This window comes from Mya arenaria, chromosome 11 (assembly GCF_026914265.1).
Source record: "Mya arenaria isolate MELC-2E11 chromosome 11, ASM2691426v1".
Lineage (NCBI taxonomy): Eukaryota > Metazoa > Mollusca > Bivalvia > Myida > Myidae > Mya > Mya arenaria.
Window position 1 is genome coordinate 34,584,377 of NC_069132.1, and position 26,691 is coordinate 34,611,067.

Consider the following 26,691-nt stretch of genomic DNA (forward strand, 5'->3'; position numbering starts at 1 on the left):
TCCTTTCTTACCACAGACGATACAATCACTCCTGCATTAATTGTATCATCTCATCAAATTACAACAGTATGCCGCAGTGTGAAGGAGAAATAAAATCCGGATTGAGATTGCGAGCAATGACATTAAACTTACACTGGCATATGTTTGATGTTCTTCAGACAATATCTTGCTATTCATTGCATTGGTGGGCAATGGCATCACCTTAGATATCTTGATAAGACTCTTCCGGCATGTCGGTCCGAGCGTTGACGCCAAGAATGACGAGTGATTCACAGCGTTTCTTATGGAAGCCAATAGCGAATACATCACATGTGTCCATAACCCTAATTGCCAAGGCAAGGTTTCTGCCTACCATAAGGACATCAAGTATGACCTTTTGGTGGAGAAGTGGCTGGCAAACAAAGATTTTATCATCGAAGACATAACGTTCATTAGAGATTACGGCAAGGATCACTAAAGATTTATTGCCGCCATCTTCTCAGAGCTAAAGAAATTTGTGCCTACCAGGCTTACCTACGGTGGATACTATCACGCAGTGAACGTAATCCACATGGGAAACATTGGCGATGATAACGACCAGTATCTTTTTGACGCGATTGCCGATGGTACCGATGTGTCGCTAGAGCGACTGATACCCCGATATAGTGACTTAGACATTTCTTCGAAGCACTAACGGGTCTACTTTCATTATACAAACCAAGAACACGCCGGCTACATAGAGGGGATATGATGAGTAGGGCGATTTGTACACACTTATTGCCAACGTCGATAACACTCCAAACATGGTGTCCCATCAATTGACGTAAGTTACTGACATCGATGCCGAGTATGCCATTCATAGACAAAACAAGTCGTGAGAAAGGTAAAACGAAATATCAAACAAGGTTGTCATATCTATGGACAAGTAAAATTATTCATCTAAAGGAAACAATACTGAAGCGAACAAGCTTCTTTCGTTGCCAGATATCGAGGGGAAATCAATGGTGAATCTCGCTGGTGCCGATGGAAGTGATTGCAATAAAGAGAGGTAAAATTATCTTCTTATATTTCTGGAGAAACTAACATCGAGCTAAGGAAAGGGAAGCGGCACATCATTTGGTGGAGGTACTAATCAGATCATGACAGTATAGATTAACAACTTTAATAACTTTAAAAGAAATGCCAAGTTACGTTTAACACGGATGGCACTGATTACTCGTTCCATGCTAGTCTAGTTCATATGTGGTGGAACGGATTCAAAGTTTGGTACGATCAATTATAACGGTAATGTTGTCTGTTTCTTTGTTTGTCTGTTGTAAATTTGTGTGTAACACAAAGGAGTGGAATCTTCCTCGACGACTCAACCTTACGTCATTAGCTTTTTTTCAAGAATGATATATATTCAATATAAACTCTCGTGTGCACTGAATGGAGACGTTCGGTTTGATGAAAACTTGTCATCCTAGTAATTACACCGACAGAATGCAGGAAATCGGTAATACGTCCAAATTTGTTACGGCCTGTCTTGTTCTAAAAGCGTATTTAAACTAGGATGTACGACAATATCGGAGAATTCCTGTCCACTTCGTTTTTGTTATGTAGTGCCAATAAAGTAATAACCAGTTTCAATGCTATAGAAGTCTTTCTTCTACTATGATTTTCGTTTTGGCTGAAACTCCCATGTAAGAGAATGGTCATTTTTTTAAATTTGAGTGTGTATAGCATGTAAAATTGTAGTGAATCCCTGAACTCAACACAATTGTTACTCTGTATTTTTAAAAAGGGTATTACATTCCTTCCACCGTGTTCTGATTCTTTTCAATGCATACACTTGACAATATATTAATGATTTGGTATTTCGCTGATTTCTTTTTCTATGTTACCTTATAATTTGTTGTCATTCTTTGCTCGCATTAAAATGGTTAGTGCATGTTACTCTGATGAAGTTTAGATTAAGCATGTATTAATTTAGGGGAATGCCTTGGCTAAGTGTGGTGCAGGCCTAATTCTAGCGGGTCGGAAACAAATCTCACCCCTCCCCCGGATTTTATTTCCAGCTTCATGTTCTGAGTTGCGTTTTGGCGTACGTATTGTACATCTACGTTTGATTTGTGTACAGATAAAATATAATCGATATTTTGGCTTTTCTAATGGGGAACATGTCGCCACGTAGCTTCTAATTTAAAAACGGCTAATGAGTTTTGATCTGTACACAAATCATTTGCTTTTTTATTCTTTACGAGTCGAAAGTCAAATGAGGGAAACATGATAATGCATTAAAATTCTTAAAAAATGTTTTTGCAGCAAAATTTTATTGTGCACCTTTAAAGATGAGATCTTCAGTGTATTCTACCAGATATAACATTATGAAATCTATGTACGTATTTGAAATTCCTGTTTATGATTAACAAATAATACACCGAATGCTTCATTTTTAATTATCACCTTTATAAGAATGGGGGGAATCTGTTTAAGCCCTTATACCATTTCCCCTTGAGTAAGGTCATCCAATTTACATTTGGGTGAATATGCGTCTTGAATTTGAACTTACTTTGTACGTATAAAATGGGATTTGCAGTTAGCATGGTTTTATAATATTTTACAAAGAAACGCATGTTGAAGGCTATGTTTCTTGCATCAGTTTTAAAAGCGGCAATTCGTATTTACAGGAATAATCAGAAGCCTCTTCCTTCGCATACTTAATTAACATTTCAAATCCTTACGAGCTAGTATATACTCAAGGGTATAAAAAATGGTTTAAAAACGTTATACTAATCTATTTAAGCTTGATTGAATAGACAGCTTTCAAGTTATATAAATCAAGCTCCTGACCTGGCAAGTAAGAGTAGATATTATACCTTACATAAATGTGTCCCTTCCTTGAATATATAAAGTCGATCGGTCCGTATATCAATGTATTTTGATAAAAATCCAGTTTTATGACGTCAGCGGTCCGTATCATATGTTTGGCCGGTCCGGACCTCGCCAAAAATGTGATATAGACCGCTGATTTCATACAACTGCGAAGTGTGGCTTGCTTTTATCTCAACAGCGAAAATTTGTCGCAGGTAAACATTGTCAGCTTTGTTCAATTAAACACATCTAAAGCACTTTACAATATTGAATGGTAATTTAAAATGTTCGGTATAATATAAGAAATATTTACACACCACTTCGGGATATATGGCATTATAAGAACGGCCACTCAGCCCCCGAGGCGTGGCTGACTGGCCCGTCCTTATAATGACATATGACCTTCAGTGGTGTGTTATATTTCTGAAATATATGTTCTCTGATATAGTCAAAGCATTTTGTTTTAAGTTTATGGTAATAGTAAACAAACCGTGCAAAAAATAGAAATAGGCAAAAAGTTTGCAAACTACTCGTATTTATGATTGTTTAAAGGTTGTTTTATATTTTGTTCCATTTGGACTAAACGGATACGTTTACGAGTACTTTAAGACTTATTTCACAAAACGAAACGTCGTCTTCGAATATTTGCATCACATCTTGCAAAGAACCAGTGTCCGGGTCCCTTTGATGGAGGAAAAATAGCGTCATTTGGAAAGAAAACAGGAATAATACTAGTAACAAGATTTGTTGAAAGATTAACTGTTTTTCAATACTTTTATTCAACAAACATGTTCATAAATTGCAATATATTGCTACAATTGACAAATGTTTAAAAGCCAATGCTCCTCCAAAAAAAAAAGAAATTAAAAGAATTAGTTTTCTTTGAGAGGAAAAAATATATACTTTTTCTGTAGGGGAATGGGGCAAAAATTTGCGTAAAATGTCGATGAAACGATTTTCATCATGATTGCAACTGCTCTTCGACATGTCATTCAACTTATTGAGTCGTGGCTACACGCAACATTCACTTTAATATTCTTCTTGATATCCATTTTGCAAGATTAAGCATTTCCCAAATGTTTATTATAGAGACACTGCCATTTTGTAGACGATATATTTCGCTTATTTACTTCATTTGAAGAAGAAATAAAATTCGTGGTGCAATTTTGTGAAAATGAACAACAAAAGTACCTGCATAGTTCGCAAAGCTGCAAACTACATCACGGCTGCATCGATCATATACTTGCACAACCATTCAAATGAAGTTTTACAACATATGTTTGCATTTTTTAAAATGGGGGTGAAACGGAAACGTGCTGGAATAAAGCATATGACATCAACATTTCTGCTCATTTTGCTTATCTAGGATAGACTTATCGAATGAAACCAATGTCACAAAAAACAATTCCTAAATCTGGTTGTCTGGTTAGGGCAGTTTACAGTGCATTTGCTTCTCATCAAGGCGACCCGGGTACGATTCCCGGCCTGGGCGCATGTGAGTTTGATAAGTGGTCAATCTGGATACTCCGGATTTTCCCACAACACAAGACCACACTCTCGCGCAACATCGTGCCAACAAGAGTGTCATAGTATAAGTCATCATAACTTTCCTAACAATCGTTGTAAAACGTATTATGTTAAAACTGACGAAAAGGAAACATACTCCAGACCAAAACACATGGATATAATTATTTAAATGAATTAGCTGTGTTTAACTGAACACAAGCGGCATAAAACAAGTAGCTTGCCGGTATTGTAGTTTTAATCGTAGCCAGGCTTTAACCAGCTAACGCGTTTATTTTTACTACACTGACTTAAGCCTCATTTTATACAGCAATAATAGCTAACTATATGCATTAGAAGAACTGAAGCAAAATCAAGCAAACTATGAAATGGTTTAAAGGCAAATAAGGTTTTGAAAATAAAACAACACAATAATTCAGAATGTTTACCATTATACCATAGACTCTCTCTCGATTTAGATAAATGAAACGAAAATGCATTCGGTGTTAGAATTTATTTTTATTCCATACACTGCAAACAAATATAATTAATATTTGATAAAACTGCAGAAAACAAAATAATGACGACTTTTTGTATGAATAAAGGTCTTTATCACGCTCTTCATAATAATGAACTTGGAGTATGTAGTTTTCATGTTCATTTATCATAAACAAAGATAAGAAAACAGAAAAACACAATAGTTGTTAACCAATTGCCATATGTTCAAACATACTAAAGCTTGGCAAATAGTTTACTTTGTTTTTATTTACCCAAGGAATATTTCCAATGAATCCAATATAGACTTCCTTAAACAGTTGATTTATCAGCTAAAACACATAACTCAATTTGACCCCATGCCACTGAAAACAAACAATTAAAACAATGGTCTTTAGCAAGCGTGCATCAGTGCTCCGGAGAAACTTGAATGAATACTTTCGTTTACGTCATATGTACCGGCATTGTAACCTGTACCCTCAACATACACAATATCTCCAACTTCTAGGTAAAAAAAGGCTGTTTTTCCTGCAATGTCCCACCCGGAAGTGTGTCCGGCGATGACATAGTCGATGAACTCTGCATTTTTCTTCAAGAAAAGTCGTCCTGGCTTTCCAGTTGGATTACCCATGGAAAATTGAAACACATACGTTCCGTTTAAAGGAGGTGTAAAGATACCATTGATAGGGTTGTAAGCGTTGCCGAAATTTGCATGAACGGTATCGAAGACCGCAGTTTTCCCAGCGGTCAATGCCAAAGATTGCGTACTAAGTGTTGCTCTGAATATGATCTTGTGTTTTGTACCTACAGGAATAAAAAAATAAGCTTAGCTCATAAAAAGACGGATTATGAAGTTTGTCCTCAAAATATCAGATCTATTGCTAAAAATGTCCAATATAAATTGATATTATACCCCTTCAAGTACTTATTAAATGTTAATTGAGCATTGTTCCAAATCAAATCAACTTTGCAAAACTATTACTCAAACGTTATTCTGCAGCAGAATAATGTGTGCGATTGATTTTTTACAAAGGGAAAATAAAATTACACAAAACATGATCAGCACGGGAAAGAGTTGTAGTACTTACAATAACCATTTGTATATTTTTCCATAATAGTCTCTGCGGCTTCAGCAATTCGTGTTTCAGTGTTTAAACTTTTCGCGAGTATCAGCGCTTCTATTTCACCCAGCCTTGCATTTTGGGCAGCCAGATCAACGTTGTAGTTATTCTGTGTCAATAACAGCTGATTTTTCAGTTCTTTATTCTCCTTTTCTAACAACTCTATATGCAGTTCCATCCGCACCGTTTTTTCCAGAATTTTCTCTTGAAAATCGTTGTTGGAGCACTGAGGTTCAGGAAACGCGACCAACATTTGGAATCTAATTGCAGCCAAAATCACAATAAATATCATTGTGTTCATATTAAATATCAATAAATTTCACTCACGCAACACTTTTTGACATTTTGTTTTACGTTATTTTCCCCAAATGTTCAATCTATTTTACAGTCTAGTTATTCCGGATGAATGTTGTTTATGGTGCAACAGTATTTGCCAAAGCAGACCAGGTGGAAGCTGTTTTGAATAGATAAGCATGTGAAAATTCATGATATCGTACTCGTGTTAAATAAATAGTTTTCATTTAGTTTTCATTTACGATGCTTGTTTGAAAATAAACATCTTAATAGGTTTTTCGTGTTATGTTTCAAACAACTTACTGTCAAATAATTTTGGATAATTGTGAATATTGTGAACGGTATTTAAAATAAATACACAAGTATGTTAGAGTGCGAGTGCTAAACCAGTTTGTGACCATGCGCAAATAAAATATTATTTTACCGCTTTAAGATTAAAACGATTCTAACATGAAAATGAAATATTTTTCAAAGAATTGACTGAAATGTGTCACATTTTGGCATATAATTTCAGTATTTATTCCATCAACGCTTAAATCAAAAGAACAAAGAATACAATAGCATGCAAAACAGAATGATAAATCTTACATTAACAGGATATCTTATTACATTTTCCCTTTTTTAAAAAGAAAATGTCCCCAGACACAAAGCATTTCCTATGATTTGTATACACAATCTCATATTTTTCATGAATATTACAACCACCGCTTTATAGGGGTAATAAATGACAATCATGGTCGCAGATTAGGTGTCGATCCGCAAAGAAATACGTCGTTGTATGCCTTAAAGTAGTGCTTAAAATAATGAGTGTTTATTCCCTTCTTATATGTTATTTCATGTGTGCGCACGAATGTCAATCAAAATGCAGGATACTGATAGTTCATTTAATGCCAAATATGTTTCATCTTTATTATCTCAAAGATGTACATATTTAAACATTGACCTTTTTTAAAATTGTCATCAGAAACCAGGCATTCGTTACCAACGATTAAGGGAACTATTTCTCGGCAACCAGACATAGTACGTTAATGAAGAACCCACTTCAGAAAAGGTTTTGTGTTTTCATGATACAATAATCATTATCATGAAAAAGGTAACAATTTGCGCGTAAATATTTTCCATATCTTAATATTAATAATAATATTTTGCATGTAGTGTAATAAAAGTAATGGATTTAAATTGTTCTTTGTTGGTTGAATAGCATAGCAGTCCAACCTCTTTTGATATTGTTACATATGCAGTCATATGTTAATTAATTTTCTCCTCCACCTATTTACTTAATATGCAATGAATTGATTAGAAATGTTTATGTCACTTCATTATTATGTAAATTAAACTTACCATGTAACAAAAGCAATATGTTTACGTAACTTAATATATATGTTTGAATCTTGAATCTTAAAGGGACTCGTTCAAGTTCTATAGGGTAAGACATGGACTTTTGTTGGTGCGTAATGAGACCAAAAGGTTTGCAATAATGATAAAACATAATCGAAAATATAAATCTGTAAATTTTTATTGTAAACTGTGACACATTATTCCCTTTCTTGTGGAATGGCCTAAGTAACACTATTGAAAGTATAATATCTGACAACATCAGGTTAAATGAAGTTTCTTCCAGTTTTCGTTTGGTGTTACTTCATAAAAGTAAGTAAAATAACAATGTTCAACAAAATCTAACAAAAATCGCTACCGCCATATACTTTGTAAACGACTCCTTTCAAAGGTCAAGTATGCAAATGACATAAGAAAAGCTGGGACCATTAAGATGGCCAATATTATGTACATCAAATGAGAGAAGCAATGGTATATTATTTTGCTAGATATTGCGTCAAAACAGAAGAATAAATAGTACATTTTCCAAATTTTACTTGCCAGAAATCAAATATATCAAGACCAAAAAAGCTTCCAGTGATATAAATATAAAATACCTTGTTCAATTGTTAGTATATAAAATACGAGTATCAAAAAAAATCACCAATGTTTATCTTTTGCACATGTTTTATTTCTACTTATTAACAATGATCTATTTCAATATTTGTTTGACATTTATCGCCCAGGGAAATACATGCTTACGACATTTTTGTTATAAACAGCACAATTATGGCATCGTTCGATCTCACTATTTAGACAGAGTATTCCTAGACAGAGTTTAAATCGGGGCTTTTTATAGCGGAAAATCTGAAGCGCTATTTTGTCGTCTGGTTGCGAAACCCTTCTTGTGCAGAAATGTGAAAATTGGGAGTATGTCATCCATGTATGTGCTAGTTTTACACGTTCAATTTTTATTATTTTTATTTAACTCAGGATGCATTGAATATATCACTTTTCACTTCGACATTTACTTTCTGTTTGTTATGTTACGGGATTGAATATTTACACAAGATGTTTATATACAATGTTCTCTTTAATATTTTACCATAACAGTTTAAACTAATCATACCTCATTCAGGTAACACTTTTACAAAAGATAATTTTAAAGTTTTGGTTATTATTGTTCTTAGGCTCCTTATAGTTCTCAAATTATTTATCTTACGCAACACGTGTCGAAGTAATCAGTTTTACGTATGGTCCTTTTATGTGTCAATGTCTTTTACAGTCTAGTAATTTCGGATGAATATTACTTATGTGGATGGCATTAGCCAGATTAAATCATAATTATTTTAGAAAGACTATCATAATTTTCAAAGGTTTAAACAATTTGTGATCTTGCGCAAAGCAAATAATATTATTCCGGTCCGTACAGAATAAGACGACATCTTAACTTATCTTTGTCAGAGTTAATAAATAAACTAACCATAAACAGTCGATGCCCGAAGTCAGGAAGTTTTTTCATCATTTACATCATCATTTGTGCCACAATGCTATGCGTGTGATGAGTAACATGCTTTCATTGCCTGAATAGTCATGACTTTAAGTTAATAGTTTATGTGTGGGTAGGGGGCGGAGTACCATGGAGAAACCTTTCTCGACTTGGTAACCACCAACCAAAGTCAAATCCGCCCGGGCCTGAATCGAACTCCGGAGGCCTTTGCAAGAAGCGAGCGAGCTAACCACTGCGCTAACAGGAGATCCACTTACTGCAAAATACTGTTTTTCTATTGGAAGGAATAAAAGGCCGTTCCCGGGAAGAGTGTTCCCAACATGAGTGATTATATCCGCTAAAGTAAAGCTTCTCCATTGATAAATCCCCAGGGGTCAATGCCAAACCTTTTATTTAGCAATAGAATGGACGTTAATAGCTGCAGTCTGCATTAACGAACAGCAATGAGAATGAAACTTATCAAAACAACTTACCTACAGCCCCGTGTTTGAAAAAGTTTTGCATGACAAATACAGTTTCAAACGAAACCGTGAATTTTATACTTTATATTTCTATAGGATCCATACTATTTTACCAGCTGTCAGACAAAATTGAAGCAATCAGTTTTATAATTAGATAAAAATATACCTTAATAAAAGGAAGTATGGCGTAATTGCCTTCTATACCAATAATTGAAACTGTTTAAGTACCATTGAAAGATCCACAGCTGTAAGTTTATCAATTTGATCAGAATAATTATTTCAAAGTGAATTGAAGGAAATCTGTTGAAGCATTTATTTTGCTTTATTTTGACGTTTTCCCCATAAGAAAGATAATCATTTTCCATTTTGATTAATGCAAACTTTCTTTATCGGACTAAAACGCGTTTAACGAAGAAATGAAAGATATATTTTATAGACTAGACAATTTCAGAAATGAATCATGTTATAAAAAATAGTGATGCATCGTGGCATCTTAAAATAACATTTGTTAATTTGATTTGCCGATGTCATTTAGTCCAACAATCACCATACCTAGACCAGAGCAATTGGTTACCAATGACTTGACCCAAAACCCAAGACACCAAATCTTCGTTCCATTTCAAATTGCATCCAAAAGTATAAGGTTAGGGAAAATTGTTCTGCAAATTACAAATAGCACATTCTAAAATCATAAACTACTAGTTTTTTAAACAAAATGGTAGAAAATATGTTTCATAAGTGTTTTAAAGGAATAGCCTGTCTGAGTCTTAAATTCAGACCCAATATGTTTGAGAATATCGGCATTGTTCCTTCTCTCCTGAAGCTTTTGTCAAAATGTGAAATTGGTTACGCGACCAACAGAACAAGCCATGGATATGATTACAAACACGTGAACCTCGGATGTTTGGTGACCCCTTATTATTTTGGATTCATTTGAAAGGGTTGTGTGTTCAATAATAGAAAATTAGATGTAAAACAACATCCCGAACATATTAAAGCAAAAACATTTTTTTTGGCCTTAAAATAGTCCAAGATAGATCATTCACATGCGGTTATAGTTCATTAAGAGCAATAATACCGACTAAATTTAACTAATTTTAATACCTTTATAAATGATATACTTTCGTTTATTTTTTAAACGTATCGATGTTAAGCAAGCAAGCTAATACATGGCAAATGATACAAAAACTATCTCGGGTAACCAGGCGTCATAATGCTTATTTGTATATCGGATATCTTAACAGATGAAACTCAACAACACCACCAGCAACTAAAAGCGTCCCATGCATGGTATCAATACATACACTGTCAGCTCATGAACAAGTTAGGCCGAAAACAAGTCTCAACTCCTGATTGAAACAGCAAAAAATGTCATCCAGGATTCACGCAACAATAACTTTAATTATAATTCTTGATTACAGTGCGACAGGATGCAAGAAGTTCGCCCTTGTGTGTCATTTTCATTTTTACCACCGACAACAAAAAGGGAAATATTATTAATCTTACAGGCGTTGAGCCCACCAATCTGATAATGCAATTTTTTAAAGTAATGCTCTTTACTTGTAGGTTGATAACATCATAAGTAATCTAGTATAAATGTTAGTAAAATACTTTAAAATTTGCTTCATGGTTATGTAAGCTTTATAAATTCATTTTTCTTACTTCTGATTTCATTTAAGCAAATGTCTGGGTGATTTTTCCACCAATTTGCACTGTTTTTGAACAGGGTTGTTTTCAACCCTGTTCAGTGTAGCCACAAACTCGACACTCACAACATTAAATGCCTTTTAATAGTAACAATTGTCGTCTGCCTCTTCACCACCAAAAATATAGTTTGAGAAAGTGCGGACTATATAAATTGCAAGCGAAGGTTCCAATAACCGAGCTAGATTTGACAAAGCAAGAAGCAATCATAACGCAATCTATATTTTAATCATTCAATTTGTTGAACTTAATTTATAAAGATAATATTTAAGTAGTATCCCTGCGCCCAAAAAATGAATGAACATCGAAACGTAAACAAAGAATTACTATCTTCTCAAAGCGCATCATTCCATCACGTTGCACAATGATCTCATTGATCTCAATGATCGCAGTTTCTCCGCTTAAAACATCACGTGATAGCTCACGTGGGAATAACAAACGCACGCCATTTTGACAGGCACGTACTAAAGTGCTGACGAGTTAGCTGACGATATAGAAATAGAAGAGAGTTGCTAAATTTATAGACAATGAAGGAAAAAATGTTTTGAAATTAAAGATTTTTCAAGACTTAATGTTAACTTTAATTTATATACTTTTTATAGTGTGCGTATAGACGGATGTTTGTGTATTTATTTTTGAAAATGGCATTTCATTGAAATGAATTGAGTTATATTTTTTGCTGGTTTGGTGTAAATATGAGAAAATATCACGGATTTAATAACTTTTTAATGTGTTTGATCTACAATTGTTTAAAATCAAATATATTAATTTTGATCATTTTAATTAAGAAACTATTTTCTTTAATCTGTTGTATTTTCGAAGTTGTTTTGTGAAAGACAAGGCAAACATAGGCAATATCTTGCTAATGAGTAAAGTTTGTAAAGTATATATTTCATTTTCTTGGTTGGAAATAGCACAATCATTCACCCTTTTTATATTTTCATTTTCCATTATTAAACCCCGCACACTTACGGGGAGGAAGGCTTCGTGGAGTTTGTTTCTATGCTGTTTCAATAATTCACCAGCCGTTGCATATTATCTTTTTATCTTTCCTCCCGGCTGAGAATCCATTTTTTATGTAAATAATGTATATATCATTTTAAAATACTATTTAAAATTTTAACAGTAGCACTGAAAAGGATCGTTTTCAATTTCATAATTAGTATAGTCTGTGTTAATGCCAACATCTAATTACGAACCGAAAACGGTTTTAGTGTATGTTTTAAATTCACCCTGGATGATCAACCAATTTCTATTTTATTTCTATGGTTAATAAATTCTTTGCAAGCCTAACTCATATTGTAACACCATAGGATGAAGTTATGCTGGCATTGGTTAAATTCTCCCTCCTGGTTTGCCTGCTTACACAGCGACATAAACTTTATTGTCAATAAAAGATTAATTTGTCATTTACCATCATGCTCCAATAAACCTGGGGCGGCCCCTGTGGTTGTTTTACACGGGGACTCTTAGATTCACTGTGCTACATATCAGCACCTTATTAATACACACATGATCGTGAATTATAATGGTGAAAACACGTCTAAACCCCTGTTCATGCCGCGCTATCAGCGCTTTGATTCCCAACGCTGTTACCCGCTAGCACACTGTTGCCAGCTGACGCCAAAGTACGATGCGATACGGGGTTTATCCTCTATCGTTTCGTCTGTGTCGTTTAGGTGCTTTTTAAATATGTTGGTATCAGACGACAATGGTGAGGTTCGTAACAATTTCCGAAAGAAAGAAAAAAAGTAAGTTGTGTTCGGTATAATAAAATGCATACCCGCCACGCACACACACGCACGCACGCACGCACGCACGCACACACACACACACACACACACACACGCACACACATGAGGGGAACATTGCAAATGCAAATGTAAACACTCGGCCAACACTTAAGCCTCGGAAGTGTTGCATTCGTTGACAAGATGCACCTTTTACCTCAAGGGAGGAAATACAATGGTGTATCCATCATTTATTTATAACGTCAGGAAATCCCTAAAACTTCTATGTATAAAATGTTCCAACCGACGCACTATAGTCCTGACTAAGGATTTTACCTCGTTACAAAGCAATGATGTAACAGTTTGTTCATTTGTTAAATCACATACATTTAGTCAAACTGTAAGTCTGCATCAGGCAACTGAGAAGAAACAATTAATTAGTCCATGTAAGAAGTATTGCATCTCAAATGTTCATTTGTAGCTGTCTTATCAAGTTAGCAAGCGTGCATCAGCACCCCTGAAAAGCTAGAGTGATGTCTGTCGGTACCATATGTGCCGGCAACGTGACCTTCACCGACAACATAAACAGTATCTCCGGCTTCTAAGTAGAGGAAGGCCGTTTTTCCTGCAATGTTCCATCCAGAAGTGTGTCCTGCGATAGCATAGTCGATGCCTTCAGAATTCTTCTTCAAAAACATTGCTCCCGGTTTTCCAGTTGGATTGCCAATGGCAAATTGAAACACGTACGTTCCGTTTAACTGAGATGTGAATACGCCACTATCAGCGTTGTAAGCGTTGCCGACGTTGTCCTGAACGGTATCGAAGACGACAATTTGTTGAGTGGTCAATGGCAGCGATTGTTTACTCAGTTTTGCCCTGAATATGATCTTGTTTGTTGCACCTTAAGTAATATAAAAATAACGAATCATATGCATTGCTTAATTATCGAAAAATATCACTTAACTAAATTTACGTTTCACTTTTTATTAAATGCGAAGTGAAATTAATGGTATAATATTGTTTATGGTGAATTATATTTGCTGACTAATTTTTCCGAATAATACGCAATATTGCACATAACAAAAGAAAACAATGTTTCAAAACAAATAAAAAATCAAAATTTTGGAAAACTTACAATATCCGTTGGTATATCTCTCAGTAAGAGTATCGGCGGCATCTGAAATTCGTTTTTCGGTGTTTAGACTGTTCGCGAGTATCTGCGCTTCTATTTCACCAAGCCTTGCATTAAGGGCAGCCAGATCAGCGTTGTAGTTATTCTGGGTCAATAACTGCTGATTTTTCAGTTCTTTATTCTCCTTTTCTAACAATTCTATATGCAGTTCCATCCGCACCGTTTTTTCTAGAAGTTTCTCTTGGAAATCGTAGTTGGAGCACTGAGGTTCTGGAAACGCGACCAACATTTGTACACTAAGTGCAGCCAAAATCACAATATATGCCATCGTGTTCATGTTTAATATAAATAAATTTCACTCACGCAACACTTTTTGAAATTATGTTTAACGTTGTTTTCCCTTAATGTTTCAATTTATTTTACAGTCAAGTAATTTCGGATGATTTTTTTTATTGCGCAGCGATATTTGCCAAACCAGAGTGTAGCTGTTTTGAATAGATAAGCATGTGAAAATTTATGATATCGTACTCATGTTAAATAAATATTTTGTTTTCATTTACGCATCACGTTTGAAAATATACATTTCAACAGGTGTTATGTTTGAAACAACTTACAGTCAGATAAATTTGGATAAATGTGAATACTGGAACGGTATTTAAACAGGGCAGACAAAATAGTATTTATTTTAAATACACAAGTATGTTAGAGTGTGAGTGCTAAAACGGTTTGTGACCATGCGCAAATAAAATATTATTTTACCGCTCTAAGATTTAAACAATTTTAACATGGAAACGACATTTATTTCATTGATTTAACTGAAATGTGTCACATTATGGCATTAAATTTCTGTATTTATTCCATCAACGCTTAAATTAAATGAACAAAGAATACAATATCATGCAAAACAGAATGATAAGTCATACATTATCAGGATATCTAAAACATTTTCCCTTTTTTTAAAGGAAAAAGTCCCCCAAAACAAGGCATTTCTTACAATTTTTTTACACAATCTCATAGTTTTGTATGAATATTACAACCATCGCTTTATGAGGGTTATAAATGACAATCATGGTCACAGATAAGGTATCGACCCGAAAAGAAATACTTCCTCGTCTGTGTATGCCTTAAAGTAATGCTTAAAAATAATGAGTGCTTATTCTCTTCCTGTATGTATTGCCATGTGTGCGCACGAATGTCAATGAAAATCCAGGGTACTGATAGTTCATTTAATGCGAAATTTATTTAATCTTTATAACCTCAAGGATGTACATATTTAAAACATTGACCTTTTTTAAATTGTCTTCAGAAATCTGGCATTCGTTACCAAAGATTAAGGGACGATTTTTTCGGCAACCCGACATGGTACGTTAATAAAGGACTTACTTCGGCATTTATAAAACAAAGGAAATGAGACATGCCTAGATACATTTCGATAATATTTAGCAGAAACATGACTTTTCTATTCCGTAAATATAAAGCTGAGAACATTATTCACATGATATTTTACCGTCCTATATAAATTGTTTTTAAAAAACAAATATCTTAACTTGAAGACATTCTGAAAAACAATGATTGGTCGATCATTTGTGTTCATCTGTGTTTTCATGATAATTATAATGAAGCAGGTAACAATTTGCGCGTTTACATTTTCCATATCTTAAAGGGACGCGCTCAAGTTATATAGGGTTAGACATGGACTTTTGTTCGTGTAAAATTTGAATAAAAAGTTTGCAATAATGATAAAACACCATCTAAAATTAAAATAAAGCTCTTTGGTAATGCATATTGAACACTTTGACAAATTAATCTTTGTTGGCTCAGGAATGCCTTTGAAACACTATTGAAAATAAAATATTTTAAAACTTCAGGTTAAATTGAGTTTCTTCCAGATGTGGTTTGGTGTTTGATCATAAAAGTAAGTAAAATATTAACAATATTTAACATATTAATCAATAAACAAAATGGCTTCCGTCATCTAATCTGTGAACGACTCTTTGCAAAGGCATTATGAAACGCTGGTACCAATAAGATAGTCAATATTATGTAAATCAAATGAAAGAAAAATGGAATGGAATTGTGCTCTATATTGCGTCAAAGCAGCAGAATAAATAGTACATTTTCCAAATTTCACTTGTCAGAAATCAAACTTATCAAAACCAAAAATGCTTTCAGACATACCAATATAAAATAGTTTGTACAATTGTTATATCTGTTTAGTATATAAAAGACGAGTATAAAAATCACCAATGGTTATCTTTGGGACATGTTTTTATTTCTACTTATTAACAATGATCTATTCTGATACTTGTTTGACATATATAGGCCGGGGATTTATATGCTTACGACATTGTTGTTATATACTGCACAATTATGGCATCGTTCGATCTCAATATTTAGACAGAGTATCCCTAGACAGCGTTCAACTCGGAGGGGGGGGGGGGGGCGGTTGCGGGTTATAGCTGAAAATCTGAAGTACTATTTTGTCGTCTGCTTGCGAAACGCTTCTTGTGTAGGTATGTGAAAATTGGAAGTATGTCATCCACGTTTGTGCTAATTGACCACGTTTACTTTTTTATTTAACTAAGAATGTATTATATATATTACTTTTCACTTCGACACATACTTTGTGTCTGAATTTATACGTGATTGATTAATTACACACAGTTTTCATGTACAATGATTCTCTGTAGTATGTTACCTTTACAGTTTTAATCTTATCATATCTGATTTAGATAAGACTTTTACAAAAGTAAATTTTAAAGTTGTAGATATTTCCCTTAGACTTCCTATAGTTTCCAGATACTTGCAAATATAAATCTCAATTTATTTTTCTTACACAACACGTTTTGAAATAATCGTTTTACGTATGCTTTTTTATGTTTCAATGTTTTTTACAGTCTACTAATTTCGAATGAATAGTACTATTGTGCATGGCATTAGCCAGATTAAATCATTACTGTTTTAGAAAGATTCTGATAAATTGACAGAGTTCAAACGGGTGCGATCTTGCGCAAAAAAAAATCCCGCTCAAAAAAGATTAAGACGATACCTTAAATTATCTTTGATACATTTAATAAATAAACCAACCATAAACAGTTGATCCCCAAAACAGGAAGTTTTCCTTTTTTACACTATCGATGGTATCACAATGCTAAGTTAAGAAACCTATGCTTTCGAGGGGTTGCATGAAAAGACATGAATTAAGTAAATAGGGGGAAGTACCATTGAGAAACCTTTTTCGACTTGGTAACCACCAACCAAAGTCAAATGCGAGAACTCCGGACGCCTTCACAAGAAGCGAGCGAGCCAATCACTGCGCTAACCGAAAAACCACTTATTGCAAAATATTATTTTGCACTAATGGCCGGAATGAAAGGCCGTTCTCGGGAAGAGGATAACAATCATGAATGATTACGTCCGTTAAAGTAAAGCTTATCCATTGATAATTCTGAACGGGTCACTGCCAAACATTGGATGGTCGTTATAACTGCAGTCGGGATTGAGAAAGAAACTTATCAAAACAACTTAACTAAAGACCCATGTTTGAAAAAGCTTTGCATGACAAACTTACTTCAATAAGTTGAACTTATTGAAATGCATTAAGTAGCAAAATGTTTTTTTGTGATTTTTTATACTATATCATATTTATATATAAGATAAATACAATTTGTATAAGCTGTCAGACAAAATTGAATTGACTTTATAATTAGATAAAAATATACGTTGATAAAACGCAGTATGGCGTAATTTCCTTCCAAGACAATAATTGAAACTGTTTAAGTACCATTGAAAGATCCACAGCTGTAAGTTTATCAATTTGATAAGAATAATTATTTCAAAGTAAATTGAAGGAAATCTGTTCAAGAGGTTATTTTGCTTTATTTTGATGTTTTTCCCATAAGGAAGATAATCAATTTCCATTTTGCTAAATGCAAACCTTCTTTAACGGACTGAAACGCGTATAACGACAAAATTAAATATATATTGTACAGACTAGACAAAACCAGAGATGTATCATGTTATAAAAAAAATAGTGATGCACTGCCGATGTCTTTTAGTCCAACAAACACCATACCTAGACCAGACCAATTGGTTACCAACGTCTTGACAAAAAAACTCAAGACACCAACGCTTCATTTCATTATAAATTGCTACCTAGAATAATTGGTTAGGGAAAACTGCTGTACATATTACAACTAGCACATTCCATAATCATAAACTCCTAGATTGGTAAACAGATTGGTAAAAGTTGTATTTCATAACTCTTTTAAAAGAATAGCTTGCCTCATTAGGCTAGTGAATATAGGTTTTGTTCTTTATCTCCTGAAGTTGGTGTCAAACTGTAAATTGGTGACGCGAGCAACAGAACAAGATGTGAATATGATTACAAAACGTGAACCTCGGATGCTTGGTGACCCCTTATTATTTTGGATTCATTTGAAAGGGTTGTGTCTTCAATAATAAAAAATCAGATGTAAAAAAATCCCGAGCATATTTAAGCAAACACTTTTGTTTAGCCTTCAAATAGTGCAAGATAGATCATTCACGTGCGAGTATAGTTCACTGAGAGCAATAATACCGACATTTTACTGGTTGTAATACCTTTCGGTTATTTTTTAACGTATCGATGTTAAGCAAGCTAATACACCACAAATGATACAAAAACTATGTGAAGTAGCCAGGCGTCATAATGCTTATTTGTGGGTCGGATTTCTAAACAGATGAAACTCTTTCAACAACACCACCTGCGAACTTCCCATGCATGATTTTTAATCAAAACATACACTGTTAACTCATTAAAAAGTTAAGCCGAAAACAAGTCTCAATTTCTGATTGCAACAGCAAAAATGTCATCCAGGACTCACGCAACAATAACTTATATCCTTATAATCCTTGATCACAGGATGCAAGAAGTTCGCCCTTGTGTATCATTTTCATTTTTACCACAGATAACAAAAAAGTGCAATATTATTATTCTTACAGGCGCTGAGCTCACCAATCTGGCAGAACAAAAGTTTAAAGTAATGCTGTTTAATTACAGGTTGATAACAACTGAAGTAATCTTTTATACACGTTAAACTTGGTAAAATACTTCTGATTTGCGTCATGGTTATTTAAGGTTTATTAAGTCCTTTTTTACTTTTGATTTAATTTGAGCAAATGTCTGGGTGTTTTCCCCCAATTTGCACTGTTCTCCGCGCTGTTACCCACTAGCGCACTGTTACCCGCGGCTGATGTCATAGTACGATGCGAAACGGTGTTTATCTTCCACCGTTTTGTCTGTGACGTTTAGGCGCTTTGTTTATATTTTGAAATCAGACGACAATGGTAAGGTTTCATAACTAGTTTCGATTGAAAGAAATATGGTAAAATTTGTTCATTAAAATGAAACGAATATCCCCGCTCCCACTGAGGCGAACATTGCAAACAATCCGCGCTCCGTTGACAAGATGCACCCGTCCTCTTTAGAGAGGCAGTTTTTTAATTACGTCAGGAATTCCTTAAAACCTGTATATTTGGAATGTTCGAAGCCACTCATCAAAATGTCCTGACTTAGGATCACTCATCGTATCATAGCAACAACATAGCGACGATAGCTGCATTTTTAGTTATTCGTTCACCTGTTTAAAGCAAATCTTTGTTTCAGTTCATTTGCAGCTTCTCCGATTTTTACTCATTATCAGAAGTAAATATTTGGCACATGTAATCTTGTTCATTAATCAGACATTATCCTGTTTCTTACCACAGACGATCCAATCATTCATGCAGTAATTGTATCATGTCATCAAATTGCTAAATAACTCGGCATCGCGATGCACAAATGAAATCCCCCTTGAGATTGTCGATAATGGCATTGAACGTATACTGGTATATGTATATTTTTCAAGCAATACTTGTGCCGTGTCAGGCAATGATTTCACATGCGATATCTTGTTACGTCAGTTCTGGCGTCTCGGTCTGAGCGTTGACGTCAAGAATCACGAGGGATTCTAACTGCTTTTAATGAAGGCAACAACATTGAAATATTACGTGGCCACAGTCTTGATCGATAAAGGCAAGACTACTAACTTCCATCAGAGCAGCAGGTATGGCTTCTTGGTGGAGAAGTGGACGGCTAAGAAAGGTTTCACCATCAGAGACATAACGACCACTTGACATGACGACAAGGATCGCTTATGGTTTGTCAAGCTGGCAAACAATGCGAGCACCTGTTCAAGGCTATTCCACCTTGAGAAAAATTGACTTTTTGGCCGCGACTTTCAGTGATATTGATGTGTCGATAGAGCTAGTTGACGGGAAGCAGCACACTATTACGCTTGCATAGACAACCTAAAGAAGAAGCTGTACCGGTCCCTGTTCTATGACATAAGGACCAACCATAAAGACCCCTATCCATAGTTTGAGCGCCCTCGGTGTTTAGTCTCCGGCAGCCCAAACTTCAACAAGAACGATGGTCCGATATTCCAACTAACGTTAAATATCGCTCCTTTCCGCATGAATGGTGTAAGCGTTTCCCTTTCCTCTTGGAGGGATAAAACAAATCAAGAAAGTAACGATTAACAACTTTGTGGGTTCGGCAAGTTAAGTTAACGTGAAATAATTTAAAAATATTGCCATTTTTCTTCAAACATGGGTGTCACTGAACACTCTCGCCAAGCTAGCCCAATTCATATGCAGATGAAACGGGTTCTACTTTCGGAACTTAATGATTACGGTATTATTGCCTATTTGCCAGAAATGTGTGTGTAATGCAAAGTAGCATAATCTTCAAAATCAATATTTGTTTTTGTTTCAAAAAAATTTATTCGGTATATTTGATCTCGCATTCGCACTATTTGGATATTTCCGTTCAAGGATCGAATTGGATAAAACCTTTCATTCTGATAATTAAAATCATCTAAGACTCCGGTAATACGTCAACAATAATTACCTCCTGTCTGGTTCCTATCCATATTAACACCACGATGTACGACAATGACGAGGAATTTGTGACAACTCCACTTTTGTATCGCCAATTACGTTATAACCAGTTTCCATGCTATAAAGGGATTTTGTCTGCGATTTTACTCGTTTTAGCCCAAACTATAATTTAGGATAAGTTCATTATATAAAAATTGGTGTGCGTTCTTCGTTATGCATTCGTAGAAATGCACTTCAAGGTTTTCTTGTGAAAGCCAGCAAGATATCTAGTGAATCACTGACACTGCACGTCATTTGTGATAAGTATTTTTATTAATAGTATAACGTATATTCAATTGATTTAATTATTTCTGCATTAGATTCATTGCAGGTATAAACATGATTTGGTATTTCGCTGATTTCTGTGCCTATGTTGCTTACTAATTTCTGCCCGCACTCAAATGGTTAGTGCATATTCATCTAGTGAAGCTTATGAAATTAAGTTAAACTTATATTCCTGACTAAGAGTGGTGAAGGTCGATTGCTCGGGAGTCTGTTAACTAGCCTCACCTTATACCTATATTCATCTAGGCGCACACCTTGGCTAAGGGGGGTGAAGGGCAAATTCTAGGGTGTCTATTAAGAAGCCTCACCTTATACATATATTCATCTTGGCTTAGAGTGGTGAAGGCCGAATTCTTTGCAGTCTGTAAACAAGCCTCACAATATACAAGCTCACCTTATACATATATTCATCTAGGCGCATACCTTGTTGAAGCCCGAGTCTAAGAGGTCTGGAAAAAAGCCTCACCCCATCCACAGAATTTTTTTTATTAAGTCTCAATTTACTAAGCCCTTGTTATTAAACTTATATTTGGACGATGTGAAAATTCAGCATTCACAAACCACTTTGATCCCCAACTATTAATGAAAGCTTTCAATGCAGTTTCCAAGTCCGTGTTATGTTGCCACTTCCTCATGATGATGTCATTCAATTTCGATTTTGGATATAATCGCATCTTAAATGCAAATGTACTTTCTACGCCTAAAATTGGGCTTGCAAAAGGATTGGTTGTATGACATGTGATGTTTACTGCATCAGTAGTAAAATATTAATAATTGGCGTCAATACCTAGTTTCAGCCATAATCGGAACCCCTTTTCTTCTCATATTTAATGAACATTTCAAACCCTTACGAGTTGGTATATACTTTAATCTATTTAAGCGTGATTGAATAGACAGCTTTCAAGTTATATAAAACTATCGCTGATACTCCCATAAGTCAATTTTCTCATGCTATCTTACATGTCATTCTAAACTTGTACAAGGAACATATACCCAACTTTTAAGACCATCGAGTGAAATATTGATTTCTTTCACTGAATATCGATACGCTGTTTTTGCACTTACTAAGCCTTATCTGCTATGACACCCTGTGGCGCTGTATATTGCGGATTAAGGGTCATAAAAAACAAACACTAAATGTGCAGCAGTTAGAGGTTTTGTATTTATTGTTGGTTTGTAGGATATGCTGGAGAAATCATAATCTTGTCTACTATCATATTGTCTACAGGCTTTTAACATTAAACACGATATTGATCATTCGATTTTTATATACACGATTCATAAAAGCAACAATTTCTTTTTTTTAAAATAAAATTATCAATATGATAAAACAGGACTGGTTTTTACACTAATTGTTAACAAAATAAGTAACTTACTCTAAAAAAAATCAATTTGAATTATTTAATGAATTGATTTTTACATTTAAGAGAGCAATATATGATAAACGTTTGTTTAAGTAAAGTCAATCAGTTTGATAAATAAATAAATAAATATTGCAACATGACAAGTAAGGCAAATGGCTAAATATATGTTTAAATTGCCGTTTTTATTTCACTTGTAATTATCGGGTGATTTTTTTTCGTATGATTCAGTCGTTGAAGCCAAACATAACACATCGCATTGCGATCTTAATTGGCAATTACAAAACGAATAAAAAATAACAAAATGTTATTGACGTTTGCATCTCAATACACAAAGTCATGAATTTCATGAAGCTGCATTAATTCTAATTTTACGTAGCATTTTCTATTATTTCGTTCGAAAATTCAAGTGATTAAAGTGCTTTTTGCTTGCATGTGAACACATATAAAAAAAATCCGATTTTCTAATACATGTTTCTTGAATAAAAGAAACGTTGCTTATTGAGAACGGAAATGGATGTGTTTATGACAGGAACTGGCTGGCGACCAACTAACACATTAACGTATTTCTTACCTAGACTTAAAAAATCTCTAAACGAGACTAAGGTGTATAGGCCGCTCAAAATTTTGGCTCGTGAAAAATAGTTTCATTCGTAAACGATAGGTTCCAAAATGAGTTTAAAACTGTTTACAATGATACAAAGTTTCTTCTTCTAAAGGACCACCGATAAACTTTGTATTGCAACACATGTCGAAGCAGGCTTACTAAAGCAAGACAACGATTAAAAAAGAGCGTTGCAAATTGCGATTTCACAGAAGAAACCCGGAAAATCAACGGTGAACAATAACCAGCCCCAGCAGCAGCCAAACCAAAGTCAAATATTCAACAATGTACGTTCGATTACAATAATTTATTTGAACAATATGCTGATTTTCATCCCTATGGTTTCAACTCCCCCAGTACCCTGCCCCTCCAACACAGCCCCCGTGTAATCTTTACCGATGCCATACATCAGACCATCAGAAGCAGACCGTAATACCCAAATGTTCATTAATCCAGTCAGCAAAATAAATGATAGACTGGCAGTGATTGAAAACAGCTGCTTTTAATTGTCTAACAGAGAAGCAATTGTATCAAAAATTAGCACAGAGATTACAACACTCAAGCAATGTCAGTATGATTTTACCAAACATAACTATCTGATGTGGAAAAATCTATGAACTTCATCTCAGATGAAACATATGATAAAAAATCTGCTATTGAAATTTTGCAGCATGAAAATCAAAAATTGTCATCAAAGCTCAATGACGTGTCAATCTCAACTGAAACTATGCAAAAAATAAATCAACGGACCTGAGGTGTAATTCCTTTCAAAACAACCTTGTATTTACTGGCATCGCAGAAGATCCAGATAATAGTCCAGATGGAACACCAGGCAAGGAAAACTGTGAAACTGCTCTTAGAACTTTATCACTGATACAAAAAAATGACACAGATAAACTGTAAACAAGTTTGATTTATCAAACATAATACTTCCAAAAGGTGCATCGATTATGAGGCCCGAACGACTCTAAACGTCCAATACTGACTGCTTTTCAAAATGTTAAAGATAGACAGCTCATTTGAGAAGCAGGGATAAAACCTAATTTATGCAAAAATAAAATATGAATGTTAACAAACATTTTCCATATGATGTTTGTCAGAAGTGGAGGCAATTCTTCACCGTGATGCTATTTTTGCAGACCGCCTCTATGTAAATGGTCAATTATATGATGTAAATAAATACCATTTGCATCTGTACAAGGACCCCCCAAAACAATGCGGCGGTTTTGCCAGAGCTGCCGCACCAAAACATTACCGTGGGCGATCTTGACAAAGAACCTTGTACGAAAGATCTACGGGACGTATGACCGTCGAAACATCGAATATATACGGGCCTCTTCGTGAATGAATTAGCAGTCTCCCAAAGCATCTCCCCTTGAGGAGACCGGTGTTAAACGCGTCTGTGACAATTCGAACGATGTTACGACTGAGTCCCCCGCCGAACCTCAATCGGGAGGGTTGCATACTAGCGAAACGCACAAGGAGATTGACATTAATCATAAAGACAGGCCGGTAGAAACCCCGTTAGTGATCAAGGTCAAATCAATGACGCCGAAACGTGTTTTCATAAGCTTCGATTTATTTTATTAAATGGATGCGGATTAAAATCGAAACTTACAAATCCAGAATTTATCAGTGATTTTGACATTATAGGGCGTCAGGAAACTTAAACTGATTCTTTGGGTACTATTTGTTTTTCGATTTTGTTTACACATAGAAAAGAGTTTATGAGAAGAAAGTCTGTGGGTTTAGCATTATTTGTTAAAAACACTCTCAAAATATGTAAATATGGTTGAAACAAATTCAAATCTAGTGCTTTGGTTTTCCGCTATCAAACCTGATTTCCCAAACAAAAGATGTTGTGAACATACCACTTGCAAATCAAACTTTCGCCTCAGATGATGCATTTTTGGAAATAAATTACGTCAAAGAACTGTGTTATTGACAAAATCAAATAACGTATGCTTGTTTGGAGATTTTAACCGTATTGTAAACAACTGTAAATATTTTCAAGAAGTTACTGTTGAATATGTACATTTTTATTGAATTTGATTTGTTGGATATCTACGATGAATATAATTATGTCTGAAATGAAAATGATAGTGTTGAAAGAAACAGCAAACAATTATGGAAGTAAATATTTAGACTATTTATTCATAGATATTTTGTTCATATCAAATGGTAGGACGTATGGTGTTAAAGTCGGCAATTCCACTTTTAAGGAAACAATTCACTATTGTCTCACTTCAGCTGCTTTACTGACTGGTTTAAAGTATTTGATTTCTGTCCAATCATGTTCGACGGCCACTGTCCGATATCTTGTACACTTTATATACTCATAAAACATATAAAACACAACCACTCAGGGTTCGACCCTGATTATGTGGAATAAAAAAAATCTAAGCTATTTATCGAAAATATTGATGAAACTAAAACGTGTTTAATTGATGCAAAATTCGAAGATATTATAAATAGTAACGATGTAACGATAGACGATATTGATACCATTACAAATGAATTATCAATTATTTTTGACAATGCAATGATAATGCAAAATTGTCTTTTAACAACAGGAGGGACAACAATTATTACAAAGAGAAAGTAAAGAGTATAAGAAAACATTTAAACATTTTAAAAAATATATAAAATGGACAATGTTAAAAAAAACTCCATTCAAACAAATATAAACAAAAATATCCATAGAAATTCTGGAAAATATTTTTTTAAAAGTTAGAGCATCATTAAAAGTAATATGCAATCATTTCAAAAATTTAAAGCATTTTTTGTTAACGATTAAATAAGCACAAATCATAACCCACTTTTTGAGACATCGAAGCATATAATTGATAGTATTCTTAACGCCCCAGTTAACTAAATAAGATATACACATAGTTGCTAAAGAATTAAAAAAAAGTGTAAAGCTGGTGTTCAACTTACATCTATACATTGGTGAATCATGGACAAAGGGAATTATTCATCTTCAAAAAATAAAAGTCGTGCTGGACTTTCAGTTCGATTGTTCTGACAGCCTGGTAGAAATCAATACAAATGTCCTTTTTGAGAGGTAATAAGAAGTCAACTTGGCCATAATTAAGACCACGACCTCTTTGGTCAGATATTGACATTTATTCACAAGACCACTATCACATTCTAATATCGAGCCAGCACGATATTCATTTTTGAATGCCTAATGATCTTTGTTGTGGCAGCACGACAATTATTTTTAAATGTCTAATGTCCTACCAGCACGACATTCATTTTAAAATATTTTAAATGTCTAATGTCATGCCAGTTCGACATTCATTTTTGAATGTTTTGAATATCCAATGCCGTGCCAACACGATTTTTTTTTCGAATGTCCAATGCCGTGCCAACACGACACTCC

General features: G+C 34.4%; 2 protein-coding genes and 1 pseudogene across 2 annotated transcripts; 1 reads left to right on the plus strand and 2 right to left on the minus strand.

Annotated features, from left to right (window-relative positions):
- LOC128208484 (uncharacterized) overlaps window positions 1–26,691 on the plus strand; it is a 143,381-nt pseudogene that overhangs the window by 110,800 nt on the left and 5,890 nt on the right.
- On the minus strand, window positions 4,568–6,344 carry LOC128210008 (C1q-related factor-like). The gene is made up of 2 exons (XM_052914304.1): window positions 5,919–6,344; window positions 4,568–5,634 (listed from the first exon to the last, which is right to left on the minus strand). The coding sequence occupies exons 1-2, from the start codon at window positions 6,250–6,252 to the stop codon at window positions 5,225–5,227; spliced, it is 744 nt and encodes a 247-aa protein (XP_052770264.1). The 5' UTR covers window positions 6,253–6,344; the 3' UTR covers window positions 4,568–5,224.
- LOC128210009 (C1q-related factor-like) lies at window positions 11,649–14,601 on the minus strand. The gene is made up of 2 exons (XM_052914305.1): window positions 14,100–14,601; window positions 11,649–13,865 (listed from the first exon to the last, which is right to left on the minus strand). Exons 1-2 carry the CDS (start codon window positions 14,431–14,433, stop codon window positions 13,459–13,461), a joined length of 741 nt encoding a protein of 246 aa, XP_052770265.1. The 5' UTR covers window positions 14,434–14,601; the 3' UTR covers window positions 11,649–13,458.

Coding starts and splice junctions, on each gene's coding strand:
- LOC128210008 (XM_052914304.1), bottom strand. CDS start 6,252: ATGAACACAATGATATTTATTGTGATTTTGGCTGCAATTAGATTCCAA. Junction 5,635..5,918: donor AAAATATACAAATGGTTATT/GTAAGTACTACA, acceptor TTATTCCTGTAG/GTACAAAACACAAGATCATA.
- LOC128210009 (XM_052914305.1), bottom strand. CDS start 14,433: ATGAACACGATGGCATATATTGTGATTTTGGCTGCACTTAGTGTACAA. Junction 13,866..14,099: donor GAGATATACCAACGGATATT/GTAAGTTTTCCA, acceptor ATATTACTTAAG/GTGCAACAAACAAGATCATA.